The 14,937-nt window shown below is 33.2% G+C and overlaps 1 protein-coding gene across 1 annotated transcript; it reads left to right on the forward strand.

The window, feature by feature from the left end:
• Positions 1-1,130: 1,130 nt before the first annotated feature.
• On the forward strand, positions 1,131-14,645 carry LOC137931586 (membrane alanyl aminopeptidase-like). Its single transcript, XM_068775028.1, has 16 exons — positions 1,131-1,204; positions 1,576-1,796; positions 3,500-3,771; positions 3,972-4,127; positions 4,486-4,809; positions 4,882-5,065; positions 6,172-6,413; positions 7,057-7,249; positions 7,976-8,156; positions 8,717-8,814; positions 9,307-9,486; positions 10,647-10,834; positions 11,269-11,436; positions 12,266-12,409; positions 12,806-12,884; positions 14,245-14,645. Exons 1-16 carry the CDS (start codon positions 1,186-1,188, stop codon positions 14,458-14,460), a joined length of 2,865 nt encoding a protein of 954 aa, XP_068631129.1. The 5' UTR covers positions 1,131-1,185; the 3' UTR covers positions 14,461-14,645.
• The last annotated feature ends 292 nt before the right edge of the window (positions 14,646-14,937 follow it).

Consider the following 14,937-nt stretch of genomic DNA (forward strand, 5'->3'; position numbering starts at 1 on the left):
AAGTTGATCTGTCTACCTTGATTTCTACTCTATAACCTATAGACCTCAGCGGCTATCTGTTCTACGTACTAAGTGGCCAGCGCACTGTCACTTAACCTTGTCAATCTACTGGGCCACATCGTTTAGTTTTATTCGTCTACGGATCTCGCCACTTCTTATTCCATCTAGATAGTTTATCTAGCACAGCTCAGTCCGTGACAGGCTGTAATGGGCATAGCATATTGATGTACAAAAGCCTTTATTTACAAAGAGAAACTACAGTCCAATCACTCGGTGGTCTAGATACCGTTATATATTATAAAAATACTTATTACCCGTGTACTACGACAAGTAGAACACAAGATAGTAACGGTCAAAAGCTGGTCATTTCAAAGGCTTTCCAGAGCGAGCTCAATCTTTAATTGAATAATGAGAATCGGACAAACTGGGCAAACTAAAATAAGTAGAGGAAAGGGATAAAAATCCAATCACCCGATGGTCGAAACATCGTCATAGAATACGAGAATCCTTATTTCACATGGTTTACGACAAGCAGAAAAACGAGAGTCATGGTAGAAACTTGTCATCTAAAAGATTGTCCCGAACGAGCTCAATCTTTAATATTAATAAAAACAACCAAAGAACCTCGACAAACTTTTATAACAGAAATAGGAGGAATAGAAAATACAGACCAATCACCAGATAGTCAGGACAATTATAGCTTATGAGAATTCTTTTTACTCCTTACGAGAAATAAAACACAGAATGACAGGGTAGTAGCTCTTCTTGGGCTTTTCCGGGAGAGTTCAATCTTTCCTAATGATGAAGACAACGAAGAAGAAAGAAAGTCAAATTTTTTTTACTTGACTATGTGAGTTTTGGTTGTTTTATCAAAGGACCCTGTGTTATTATTTTTAAGTAGGTAGTGCAGCAGAAATGTCATTACACAAAAGTATCTTATTCGTTTTGCGAAATCTAAATCTGAAACGTTTGCCTATCTTGATTCTCTTAAAGCCAGAGCTTCAATTATCGTGCTATAGGCATACTCCAATAACTCTTCTATTTAAGTAATCATTAACATAATCAAGTACTAATTTGATATAGACATGTTGATAATTTCGCAGTCGTGACATCGTTGTAGGTATGTAGATAATGTCTGATAATTAGGAGTTCTTATATGTAATAAAAAATATATCACAATAGTCGATGTTTGGTGCCACCATGGGTAAGTACATTTCTGAATATTTTTTTATTTAATTAAATTGAAAATTATGTAATAATCAATAAATTTTAATGCAAAATTCTTTAAATAATGCAGACTATTATAGATTTATATACGCTTCTTGATAAAGCATAGATTAGTGAGACGGAAAGACTGTGTCAGTTTAAAAAAAAACTGTTAAGTCGAAATATCTTATATAACTTTATTTTGATATAGTTGCAACGAAATATTTTCACGTACTTATTGAGTTAAGTTTATAAGAATGAAAATGTTTTCTTTATTTGGACAAAGCAATCCAATTTTCCATATGATAAAGTCTATATAACTTACGACATTTAATTAATCGACCAATGTTTGATTTATTTTTATTACAGGTTTAAAAATGATGGTGCCATTATTTTTATTTCTATTGGGATTTGTAAATGCAGGTCCCTTAGAATTTAGATCGAATTTTGAATATTTAGAATATAGTACGAATGTAGATGAGCCTAAATATAGACTGTTAGATACAGTACAGCCTAGAGATATAATTGTCGATCTTGATGTATATCTCTTTGAGTCCAGATTTAATGGCCTTGTTCAACTTGTGGTTGATGTAAGTATTTAAATAATTCAATTTCTAAATAAGAAATTAAAACATAATTAGAGCAGTAAATATTGTAATTTTTATATTTTACTGCACCTAATAATATTAGAAATAAGATACTGATTACAATCAACTATAAAAATGTATTAATGTAACCTCATAAGCGGGCGATTTGGATTAACTGAAAGAACAAAAATTCACAAGTTCTAATTAAGTACACTTAGTACAAAATAACACAATCATAGTTATTGTGAAATATAAAATTTCACACCAATGAATGTTCGTTACTATTCTGAGTAGGGCATTGATTATAAAACGATATCATATACGATAAAGTCACTGATAAATTAAACCTTCTTTATCGTTTCTTAAAACAATTTGACTTTCCTAAAATGTACAGATAATATCATGACTGAGTTCTTTTCAAGTGCGTAATAATTGTTATTTACTCATTTTTTATTAGTCATAAATGTCAAACTAAAGTTATCGTTCAGATAAAATAAAGCTCATCAAGATTTATTACTAATAACGAATTCTTTAATGATATTGCCAAAAAATTTAATTACGTATGTTGATTGTTACTAATACTGTGTCTATCTACTGCGATCAAAAAGTAATGTAACTTTGTTAATGAGATGTAAATTCTTTATTTGCTCTTCTAAATAAATTTCATCCCCTTCAACGAAAACTCAATTTTGCCAACGTTTTCCTCGAAACTGTCGGTGTCAGTATAGCCTTCAAGACCTTCTTCGATTCGGTTTTTACTTCCTCAGACGTGACACGGTAGGCACATTGACTGTTTGAAAAATAGCCAGAAGTCACACGGAGCCAAATCAGGCATATATGGTGGTTGCGTAGCGATATGTTTCTAGTTTTTTTACGCTTTTTTCGAGAAATTGGGCGATTTTCGCACCAATCGGGATTTGATGTATTTAAGACACAAAACATCCTTTCAAAATAATTTGGGGTGTGCCAAATCATATTTCAACTTTTGACAAACAGACTCTTGGCAAATTTTTGCAATAAGTCCTACCAACTTATGAAAAAAAATTAACTGCTTTTCTAATGCATGGGAGCTTTAAATGACAATAGATATATATAGATATAATACATCATAGTTGCACAGACTTATTAAGACTAGGGGCCACTCGGGCAAATCATGGCCGGCCCGCCATCAGCCGCCAGAAGTATAGGTAATTAAAAACAATATAGGATAGATAATAATTTATTTAAATTGAAATTGCGCGCGAGATTCAAATTACTTCTCGAACATTTTTTTTTGGTTTTATTCTGGAATAGAATTTAATATTTTTCGAATGTACGAAAGTATTATTTTTGCTGTCGGCGGGCCACCAGTATTCGACCGGCCGCATACGGCCCGCGGGCCGCTGTCTGTGCATTCATGTTACTATGAACAAACGTAATGGATTCCAAAATTTTGAATTATAATCTAGGATACGCACAGTTTTGAAGGTAATAGGTGTACGCTGTTTTTGAGTTTACATATCAATTGTCTCGGAATATAAATCAAATATAAAAAAAAATTGTATAGATAATAGTAAAGAGATTTCGTTATGAACAAAGTGACTTTAAATTATCAAATGAAAAGACTTCATGTAATGACACAACGATGCAATTATCGATAAAACAATTCACCAAATACATTTAATTTCACTGAAATTAGTAATTACATTATATATTTTGTATTCTAGGTTCGAGAAAATCTAACTCAAATTGTGTTACACCAAAATGTGGTAGCGATCCAAGGAGTGAATGTGCTCGACGCTAACAACAATCCAGTGCCGCTACTTGTCTCAAATCCTTTCGAAATCAACTCCTACTTTGAAATCTTAACAATCAATCTAAACAATGTGATCCTACCCGGACGATATACAATAATCGTCAGTTATTTGGGACGTATTAATGAAAACCCATTGGATCGTGGTTTTTACAAAGGCTATTATTATTTCGGTAATGAGAAAAGGTAAACACTATGAAATATTATTTTATTTTATTATTACTCGCTTTTCGGTTCTTCGGAACTTTAAGGTACCGTACTGAACACAGGTTTCATAAGTTTTTAATTTTGATTGTTAATTTAATCTTAAAAATTTCTTTTTTTAAAATTAGGGCAAAGATCAACTTTATAGCTGTAAATCAATATAAATATATATTTTTTTACAGACAATACGCAACCACGCAGTTCCAGCCATTCCACGCCCGGAAAGCTTTCCCGTGTTTTGACGAGCCGCAGTTCAAGTCACGATTTACTATTTCCATCACACGGGACAGCAATCTCAGTCCCTCTTTCTCTAACATGGCTATCGCCAACACACAAGTGTTAGTAGAAAATTTAACTATTTCTTTTAATAAAGACCATTGATACAAAAAATAGAAGCCAGAGATATACAAGTACATCGATGTAAATTGTGATGAAGATATTGGACTGTATTAAGTTCTCATTACTATCACTATTTTAAAATATGAGATATATAAGAAATCTTATCATGAGACGGATGCATTACACCTTAGTGTAAATCTAATCTAAAAAACTAGCTGTCTAGGTTATAAACAAAAAAGTTACAAAAAGAACTACAGACATTACTGATATAAAAAATCGTATACAAGCAGTTTAACTTTTATACTGTCTGAGAGTTTTTCTAAAGTGAAATTCACTTAAAAAAATATTGCTCCACAGAGTTTCCGCAAATCGGATACGAGAGACGTTTTTGCCAACTCCAATCGTATCAGCATATTTAATAGCTTTCCACGTCAGTGACTTCGTCGCTACAAACTCTTCGGCGACCCCAAACAAGCCGTTCCAAATTATCTCTAGACAAGGACCAATCAATCAACATGACTACGCCGCTGATATTGGTATGAAAATAACAAACGAAATGGACGCATATTTTGATATTGCATACTATGATATGGGTCAAGGTCAACCGATGAAAAACGACCACATTGCTCTACCTGATTTCCCATCTGGCGCGATGGAAAATTGGGGAATGGTTAACTACAGGTAAAAGTTTTAGAATCAAAATAGATTTGTTTAATTTAAATTTGCCTGACACTAACAATTTCAATGTTACAGGGAAGCGTATCTACTCTACGATTCCGCGCACACAAATTTGATGAACCAAAACACCATCGCGACGATCATGGCTCATGAACTTGCTCACAAGTGGTTCGGTAACTTGGTAACTTGTTTTTGGTGGAGCAACTTGTGGCTTAATGAATCTTTTGCCAGTTTCTTCGAATATTTCGCCGCACACTACGTAAGAGATGTTCAAATATTTTGTCATATTATTATTTTCTCGAGTATTGTAAAATTATGATTTTTTTGACTTACTTATTCTCGGTTGATGTTGTTGCCGTAAGCACGGCGGCTTCTACAGCTTCAACGGAGTGGAAGGGTCTGTGAACTTAAAAACTTGAAAATAAACAAAGTTAGATGAGTGCATACCAGTTGCATGAATACTTTCGCACATAGTAAAGCGCTCTACCCGAGTAGAGCTGAATAGTGTTTGTGTTGTATGTGGATTGAGACGGCAGCATGGAGCACGGACGAGCATGGGAGGGATCCGAATACAACGTCAGTACGACCAGGGTGTTCGCGGTTAGGGAGCGAGTTGCCGCTCCCTAAAAACTAGTGACTTTTTTAACTTTTCTAGAACTTTGTTATTTTATATAAATTTCTTATTAGTAAAATAAATTTTTGATCCGGTATTACAAAATTCATTAGACTGTTTTTAGTCTGATGGTATTATTATTCTTAGCCGCAGGAGATCCACTGATATATGACATAGGCCTTGGCCATTAATTTTCAATAGGACCGGTTGGAAGAAAACTATATCAAACATCATCTGATTACTTTATCTAAGTCACCTGTTCATCTTGTTCATCCTACGGTACGCATGCCAGTCCTTGATCACATTAAACCCCCCGTTTCGACGTCAGGACATGCGCCTCCAATCGGGGCCGTCGGGCATGATGCACCGAAAATGACGAAGAAGTCGCTCCTGCCTATCCTGCGTTCTAGCAAGGGTGGTCGGGAGAGGCTCATGTAGCTTCCGAACGTCGAGTAGTCCTCGCTTTGAATAACTTACGCTACACCTCATTCACTACACTATACACCTACACAGGTATAGTTCCACGTCGTGCGTGCGTCTTCGTTGTAACTGGGGTACGATCACTCCGCGTAAATTTTTAGTCAGCTGATCTCCTGTTTTCACGGACTCAATTTCGATAAAGCTGTACAAAGCCTAAATCGGCTATCAGCTGCAAACGCATCAAATTCAATTAAGCCCCCCGGCTGAAGATGGAAATATTGTAAAACAACAATCGAGACCAGATTTACTAATCTTTCTTTTTACTTTTTTAGGCCGACCCAAGCTTAGAGTTAGATGACCAATTCGTCGTTGACTACGTTCACAGTGCTCTAACATGGGATGCCGGAGAATCCGCCACTCCTATGAACTTGACTACGGTTGTAAACAACCCCTCTATCAGCTCTCACTTCAGTACAACAAGCTACGCTAAAGGAGCATCCGTATTGAGGATGTTAGAACATTTTGTTGGATTCAATACTTTCAGGAATGCCATGAGAATTTACTTGAAAGATAAGTACGTACTTTTTCATGTTTGGATAATCGTAAAATCATTTAGTTAAAAATTACAAATGTGGTCAAATAATTAATAATTAGATAAAACATCAGTATCACCATGAATAAATGATAAAAATCTTAAATCATATTTTTTAAATTTTTTTTTCAAAGAAATTTTTTAAGATATGTAAATAGAAATAGCTACGACGTATTAATCACTATCCTGAAAGTCAAGCAATACGCGAACATTTTTTTAGAATATCGGTTCAAAATCGTTTTCATCTGTTGAAGATACTACCTCTCACTCATTTAGACTTGCTTTCTTTCACTTACCATGTAGACGGTAACTGCTTTTGCGACAACTTTTGTTTCACTAGTCACGGAATTTTTTGGTAGCAAGATACATAAAATGATATCTATCGATACTTTTTTTAATAACTTCGTCAATTATGTTGCAATGTAATTCAAACTTTCATATAACGCACAAAAAAATCACACAAAAAATACCGCACATAAACTAGTTTGTGCGTATTAGTGATATCATATGACTGAGGACTTGTAATTAGCTCTTACTTAAACCACATTAGTCATGAAAATAAAAAGTACAACATAATAGAAAATTAATTTTTCATCTTTAACATAACTGTGTTATTTACTTTCAGTGCTTATGGCATTGGATATCCGGAAGATATGTACGCTGCCTTTAGATCAGCTGTATCCCAAGATCCGACGTTCGCCAGAGATTTCCCTAACGTGGACATCGCTCAAGTGTTTGACAGTTGGGTGCAAAACCCCGGCGCCCCTGTTGTTAATGTTTATGTTAATATGACCAGCGGTCTTATTTCATTAACACAGGTAATATTTCTGGAATTATAATTTTACTTATAAATATCGTTGTTCACTTTTAATCACCAATACTTATAAATAACATATAAAGAATTGCAAAAGAGCTCATTTTAAAAGTGACCTCACCTTTTATGATAAACCTCAAAATGAAATTCATTGCTCTGATGCTGGAAGAACATTATGTTTCCGAACTTATTATCACTCAAAAATTATTTAGTATGATTTAGCTGTTCAGCTCTTAGATTATAGAAACTGAGCCTTCAAGTTGTAGCATAATAATAATCACTGTTTGGTTGCAAGCAGAGGCGCCATGATAAATATACCGTGACTGCCTTTTGCTATAAATAATGTATAAACTAATCTAGTTCAGCTTAGTAAATTGACAAGTTTAAGTGACAAAGGGAGGCTATATGGCAGGCAGAGGCGATGACTGGGGGAGCTTTAAAGTTCTGGAATAAAGTCAACGGAACGGCAAGGTACAAAATGGAAATGACAGTGTCAAGTCTACGCAAGACTCTAGATGCAAACCGCTTCCTACTGGTCCTATTAGAAGTCGTTGTTGAAGACCTACATACCGCAGTGGATGTCAGTGATGATGATGTTGTTGATGATGTTGTTGATGACGATGATGATGATGATGGTGATGAAACGACAAATTATTTCAAACATATTTACACCGCTAATGTATTGTCCATTAGCGACATTACATCGTATATATCGTCTTTTTGATTACAGGAAAGATTCCAACTAACCGGCACACCGCAGCCTTCCATATGGCAAATACCTATCTCGTGGACTCATAGCGGTAACATAAACTTTAATAACACAAGACCCACTTATATTCTTTCCGAGCGAACTGGAAGCATTCAAAAGCCAGCAGGCCATCATTGGGTCATTTTGAATATTGCACAATCTGGTGAGTATTTTGATAAATCGAAAGAGGTTTTATTGACACGAATAGGTATAACAGTGTGTGATATATTATAAATTGTGACGTATTTTAGACCGTCTTCTCGGCAACTGTAAGCTTCTTAAATATGATCAAATCTCTGTTCAGAACTTTAACGATGGCCAAGCGCGTGCATAGAAATTTGCTGACTCTAATTACTCACGATTCCTTACTTATATCTAACACTTCGCCTTCCTTCTTGACTTCATGCAATTCCTTGACTCAAACCATAATATCGTCCAATATAATATCTTTTTCTTCTACCGTTTTTCTCACAAATCCAACTTCATTTATTTTATTACTTTCCGAAACTTCCTTCATTCGAATGAACGCTTCATCGTATTTAGTGAGTCAGGAAATCGTCACATTTTCAAAAGAGTGTTTTAAAGGAAGAATTATTATTCTTAATTTTGATATTACTAGTGTAATTATTAATATTATAACTTGATAAATAAAAATCAGACATATAATCATAAATTTAAAATTTTATTATTTACATATACTGACGCTATTTTTGACTATTAAAGGTCTATACCGGGTGAATTATGATGACCATAACTGGGAAATGATCGCCTCCTACTTGCAAAGAAGCCGAACCAATGTTCACAAAATGAACAGAGCTCAGGTATGTCATTAAATATTCAATTCGTATTGACTGTAAAACATTTTGAATAATATAATAGATTGTTTCTTGTTATTTAAAAAAAAGAAAATTGGAATAAAGAGCTAAACTGATTTAAATATATTTCTATTTTGACTTCTAATGAACACAAATAATAATTATCTGTCATAAATTTATACGAAATCTGTCATAACTTCTAATGAACACAAATAATAATTATCTGTCATAAATTTGCTATATCATTCAACAAACATGATTTTTTTTAACATTCTTTTATGGGGTACTAAAAAATGTCCCAGTGATTCATTCAAAAGCAGAAATTTCCACAACGAACTATAAAACTTATGCAATCTATTGATAGTTTAGACGAACGTGTGATTGCTTTGTTGCAGTGAACTATATCCTATGTATTATTAAATTTAGATCATCTAGTATAATTTTATTTCCCATGGTCTAATAAATGACTGATGTCTTTTCTTTATCTACTTCTGTCAGATCGTGAATGACGTCCTGTTCTTTATCCGAGCTGGTGTGATCAGTATCAACCGCGCTTTCGATGTTCTCTCATTCTTGAGGGATGAAACTGATTATTACGTATGGGCCGGCGCTATTGGACAGCTGGACTGGATCAGGGCACGATTGGAACATTTGCCCGCGGCTCAAAAGGAATTTGATGTATGTATAAAAGATTTAATTTTTTTTTTTTTTGCAAAAGGTCGATCTGTCCTATCGATATAAGAAAATTTTATTGCTATTAAAATTAGGAACCACTGTTCAATTTTAATGAATTAACTATTACAGTTTTAAAGTTAATTAATATAAATTAACTGTGATAACTAACATTTTAATTCGGTTTTATTAGTCAACAATTGGACTAATTGTTTTTTTATACAAAGCTATTTTAATTTTCTCGCAACCACTTAACAAGGTGTTCTTTGAAATTCGTGGTCTCTACTCCAGGACCATAAAGATCGTGTGGTCATCGATCCAGTGCCCTATGTGATCACTGGCACTTCAACATATCAGTGTGCAAAGATATTTCTTTCTTTCTTTTGTCTACAAAACACATCATTTCGGTTTTATCTCGTAAAGAAATCCCAAACATAGCCCTTTCGAAAATTTCATTTACAATGATTAAATTGTCTGGTATCATCTATTTCCACATGGAATCAATTTAAAATTTATATCATTAAACTTTTATTATAATAATAATAAAATAAATAAGCTGTATGCTCCAAGTTTTTATGTACTATACCTTATTTATTGTAAGTACATATGTATGTATGTTTTGTACACGTTAAATACCCGTTATTTATTTATCCTAGCATGTACAATAAAGAATATTAAATTGAAATAGATATATATATATATATATATATATATGTATATATATATATGTAAAATTCTCGTGTCACGGTGTTCGAACTTGAACTCCTCCGAAACGGCTGATGTCTGAGAATCGGCTACTATCTATTTCCCACACCCCTAAGTGATAAGGGTGGTCCACCCCTAAATTTTATTTTTAATTTTTTAGACAATTTTTTTGGTTTTTATTTTATTATGATACAGCATACAAAAATACATACAAACCTAAATTTTCACCCCTCTACGATCAACTCTTATCTTACATTTGTTAATTAAAAACTTTAATTTTTTTTGCAAAATAACGTTTGCGGGATCAGCTAGTATATATATATATATATATATATATATATATATATATATATATATATATATATATATATTTACATGCATTCATTATCTATTTTGATGTTTTATTATCTATTATATTTACTTGATCGCCAACCTTCTGAACTGTGTACTTATAAATGTAGACATATTTGCTGAGCCTGATGGAGTCTGCCATCCAACATTTGGGATACGAGGAGCGCTCTACGGACTCTGTGTCCACCATCTTGAACAGGATGCAAATTCTGAATTACGCATGCAACTTGGGTCATGTAGGATGCATAGAACACAGCGTGGCCCGCTGGCGCGCTTTCCGAACGAACGAGAGCAATCTGTGAGTAGCTTATATTCGTATTTAACTACATCTAAAATATTATATCAGTTTTCTTTACAGTGTTTAATGAATTGCTAACGACCAACATAGATATAACTGTATACCAAAACTATGGTAGGAATTTCGTCATCGCAATTATATAAATGTACGAATTTATCTAAAACAAAAAATTACGTTAGTTCTTATATTGTTTATAACATAATTTATTATCTATATTTATGGTACATTTTTGTTTATTTACGGCTACAATTTTTGTGTAGAAAGTGCTAATTTTTAATAAGATTTGAAGGGATTATAATTAGATGACTTGCATGCAAGTTTTTTGTCCTTGACAGTTTAAATAATGTCTGTAAAAGTTTTAATTTTTTCTTTTTAATTTCGTTATCGATTTGCGTTGTTTCTGCTTTTATATTTTGTTTTTTTTTTTCTTTAAGAGTGCCAGTGAATGCTCGCCGCTACGTGTACTGTTCTGGTCTTCGATCAGGAGATGCATCGGACTACAATTTCTTATTCAATAAATACAATACGTCGGAGAACGCTGCCGATATGGTGGTAATGCTTCGCACACTGGCCTGTACCAGAGATCGCGCTTCTATTGAGCAGTAATTATCTTTGAGAATATCCAATTGTATTAATACCGTCTATAACATGTTTATCTATTTGGGTTACAATTTATGCTATGTTTTTTTTACGTATTTCACATACGGATATTTCAACATTTTACCATCATCGTTGTCATTTCAGTCGTAAAACATGCACTGACTTACTCATATATTTACAATAACAGCGGTTGGAAGCACCCTGTATCCAGCTTTATTTCTTATCAATTTAATATCAGTTAATTAGGTTTTTTTTTTTAGTTTTAGTATTTTAAACTTCTCAAATGTCATCATCAATATTTCAGCCATAAGACGTCAACCGCTGGACTCCCGCGTAGATTTCAAATAGAACCGGTTGGAAGTAGCCTGTATCTAGTATCCTCCAACAACCTTTCTTAATTTAATACATGATAATTCAAACATTAGAGATATAAGAGAGACATTACATGAGATTGTATTCTTAAACCGTAGAGGATTAAAAATATATATATATATATATATATATATATATATATATATATATATATATATATATATATATATATATATATTTATATCAGCCGTTAGTAAATTCAATCAATTCAGCCGATAGACATTCACTGCAAGGACTCTCCTGAAATTCGCTTCGCGACCTATCTTGCGCTACTCGCATCTAAAGGCTCCCGCGATCTATGTCTATAATGTTATGTAATGTTGTTTTTATGTTTAGATTAATATAAAGAAAGTAAAATCTTCAAATGAGGGCTTCTATTCACTACAAAACTACTGTAATAAATTTAATTTTATAGTATATAACGACTATTCGTATATAATATGCGATTCTGTTTCACAGCTACTTGCAGCAATCGTTGTACAACGACAGAATACGCATTCACGACCGCACCAGTGCCTTCCAGTTCGCTTTGCAAGGCAACAGGGAGAACTTCCAAACTGTCATGAACTTCCTTTATAACAACTTCAATAGTATACGCGACAAGTAAGTAATTGTTTTCTAATTAAAGTAAATGTAGTAAAAGGTATAATGCTATTGTGTAAGTCATAAATCTAAATGTTCGTCAAAAACTAGTGATGAAAATTTTGCAAACTTAAATTTAAAAAATATCCCTGTATGACAAACCAATTTAAGAAAATTGCGAATTTGAGACCATTGTACAATGCTCTCGTCAGAAACCAATTAGAATGCAATGCTAATTTGATCTCCTCGTGAAAACAGGTACAAGTTGATGTTACCGAACTAAAAATAAATTAAGAAGAGTTTTATTTTTAAAACAATATAGTGTTTACCCTTTGCTATTTCCTATATATTATATATTAGGAGAATAGTAGGTTCTAAACATTAGAAAACACCAGAATATAATTGTTTTTGTTTCAGTTATGGCGGTTCGGCGAGACTAACAATTGTCATTAACGCTCTGTCCACATTCATGAGAGAATTTCTACATATCTCCGAGGTAAGAAGTTTGTATTTACATTGTTATGCTTCTAAATAGATCCCAGTTCTCGCGTAGGTATACTATCCTCATTCTGTAACCATATAGTTTGGAAATTTGAGGACATAAGTGGACTTCAAAGTTTTACCATGCGCCTTCGACGTGACGAATATTCTATGATTTTTGTGTTATATCGTCATCTTATTGTATATTGTATTGGATAGGATAATTTTTACAAGTACATAGATATCCGTCTTAAAAAAGTAAGTAAGAATTACATCGGTATTTAAAAATACGTTTTAATTACGCCATGTAATTAATAGAACAACGCGTTCAAAGCGATGATTTTAAAATCAACTTGCTTCTGCAAATGAAATCTTGCTTTAAATTATCAAAGATTATAGAGTTTTTTTTGACTTTGTGAAAAAGCATTATCATGTAAACCTCATGCCTGTATTATCATTATCTTTTAGTTTTTGCATGGATTTTTTTTTAATATACTATGACATTAAGAAGATAGGTAATTTTTTTTCCTAGTAGTATGACTGTTTATAATATTTGCCTGGCTTCTATTTGTCAAAATGTTTTATTATCTTCTAGTTACACAAGTCTTTGTCAAATGTTTCATTTTAATTAAACCCGTCAAGTCTCGATTGACGTCAAATCTCTTACTTTTTTAAGAAAATGCGCCAAAAACTCGACTGATTTGACTCAGTGCAACTTCTGGCTAATCAGCAAACTCAAAAGGCCAAAGCTAGGGCGTCGTTTTGAAACGATTGAGGAGAAAAAAAACCTGATTCTGATAGCCTTATTGGAAAAAGACTGTTCCTAGACTCGAGGACTACAAAAACAGTCGACAAAAGAGCGTTTTATCAAATTATTTACATTTCGATAACGGTATTATGTCAAAGAAACTAGCCATATGTCAAAGACCAGTGGAGCAAAGTACGACAGGCATACGAAAACAAGATCGAATCAGAAATACCATTGTAAGATCGAAAACTAAACTGACGGATATATTAAAAAGAATAGACCAGCAAAAGTGGCGATGGACCGGTCACATGATTCGTGACAAGAATGGGAAATGGAGCAAGGCCATAACAGAATGGTACCCGAGAGACGGAAAAAAAATCGAGGAAGATAAAAAATAAGATTGGAAGATGATTTAAAACTGACTGCGGGTGTAAAATGGAGAAGGGTTGCAAACGACAGAAGGCAATGGAAGTTTTTGGAGGAGGCCTATGCCAACAAGCACACAGAGACATACTTTAAAAATAAATTTAGTTTTAAAATGTGTAGCAATAGATTATTTTGTAAATACTAATTTCGGAATAAAGGGCTTTATTATTATTATTAAACGGTATTGTGTATTATCTTGCAGTTCCAAACCTGGCTGTATCGAAACCAGATAGCCCTGGGTGATTCCTTCTCACCGGGAGTTAGCGTCGTCTCATCAAGTATCTCAAACCTTGAATGGGGTAACAACCAAGCTGTGGAACTCTTAACTGTTATCAGAAGACATAACAACTCCGCGGGCTCCATCACCGTCTCTTTCGCACTTATGATTGCAGCTCTCGCTGTCACTTTCTTTAAATAATTTGATCATCAGATACATGAGAGAAACAATTGCAATTGTTTAAGTTTTCTAAATTATTATTCTATCAAAAACAGTTTAAACATTATAAATAACTACAACCTTGTTAATTCAATGCGGTGTCCTTGAGTATAACAAATTTATAGATATTAAAGTCCATCGATAATAAAAATGTAATATAATCCTTACATGTCTTTAGACGTGTATGTTGATATTATATTATTTAATTTAGTATTAAGATTGCATTGTAAGTTTAAATGTTATTAGAATTAAAATAAAATTATTATTTTTATTATTAACACTATTTTATTTATATCAATAGCAATGTTTTAATTTTTAGACATTTTAAATTTACGTAAATATTTTTCTTAGTAATGTCATAAGAAGTATGTACTAAAGTAAGAAGTGGCTGAATGCTGGCAGATCAAAACCGATCTTCGTGGCGATAATTAGGGAAAGCTTAGGAATTGCAGTGATAGT

Source organism: Battus philenor, unplaced genomic scaffold (assembly GCF_028537555.1).
Source record: "Battus philenor isolate CCGP_79_NKW_IND1 unplaced genomic scaffold, ilBatPhil1.0.hap1 SCAF_8, whole genome shotgun sequence".
Taxonomy (NCBI): domain Eukaryota; kingdom Metazoa; phylum Arthropoda; class Insecta; order Lepidoptera; family Papilionidae; genus Battus; species Battus philenor.

Coding starts and splice junctions, on each gene's coding strand:
- LOC137931586 (XM_068775028.1), top strand. Junction 6,414..7,056: donor AGAATTTACTTGAAAGATAA/GTACGTACTTTT, acceptor ATTTACTTTCAG/TGCTTATGGCATTGGATATC. Junction 8,157..8,716: donor TTTGAATATTGCACAATCTG/GTGAGTATTTTG, acceptor TGACTATTAAAG/GTCTATACCGGGTGAATTAT.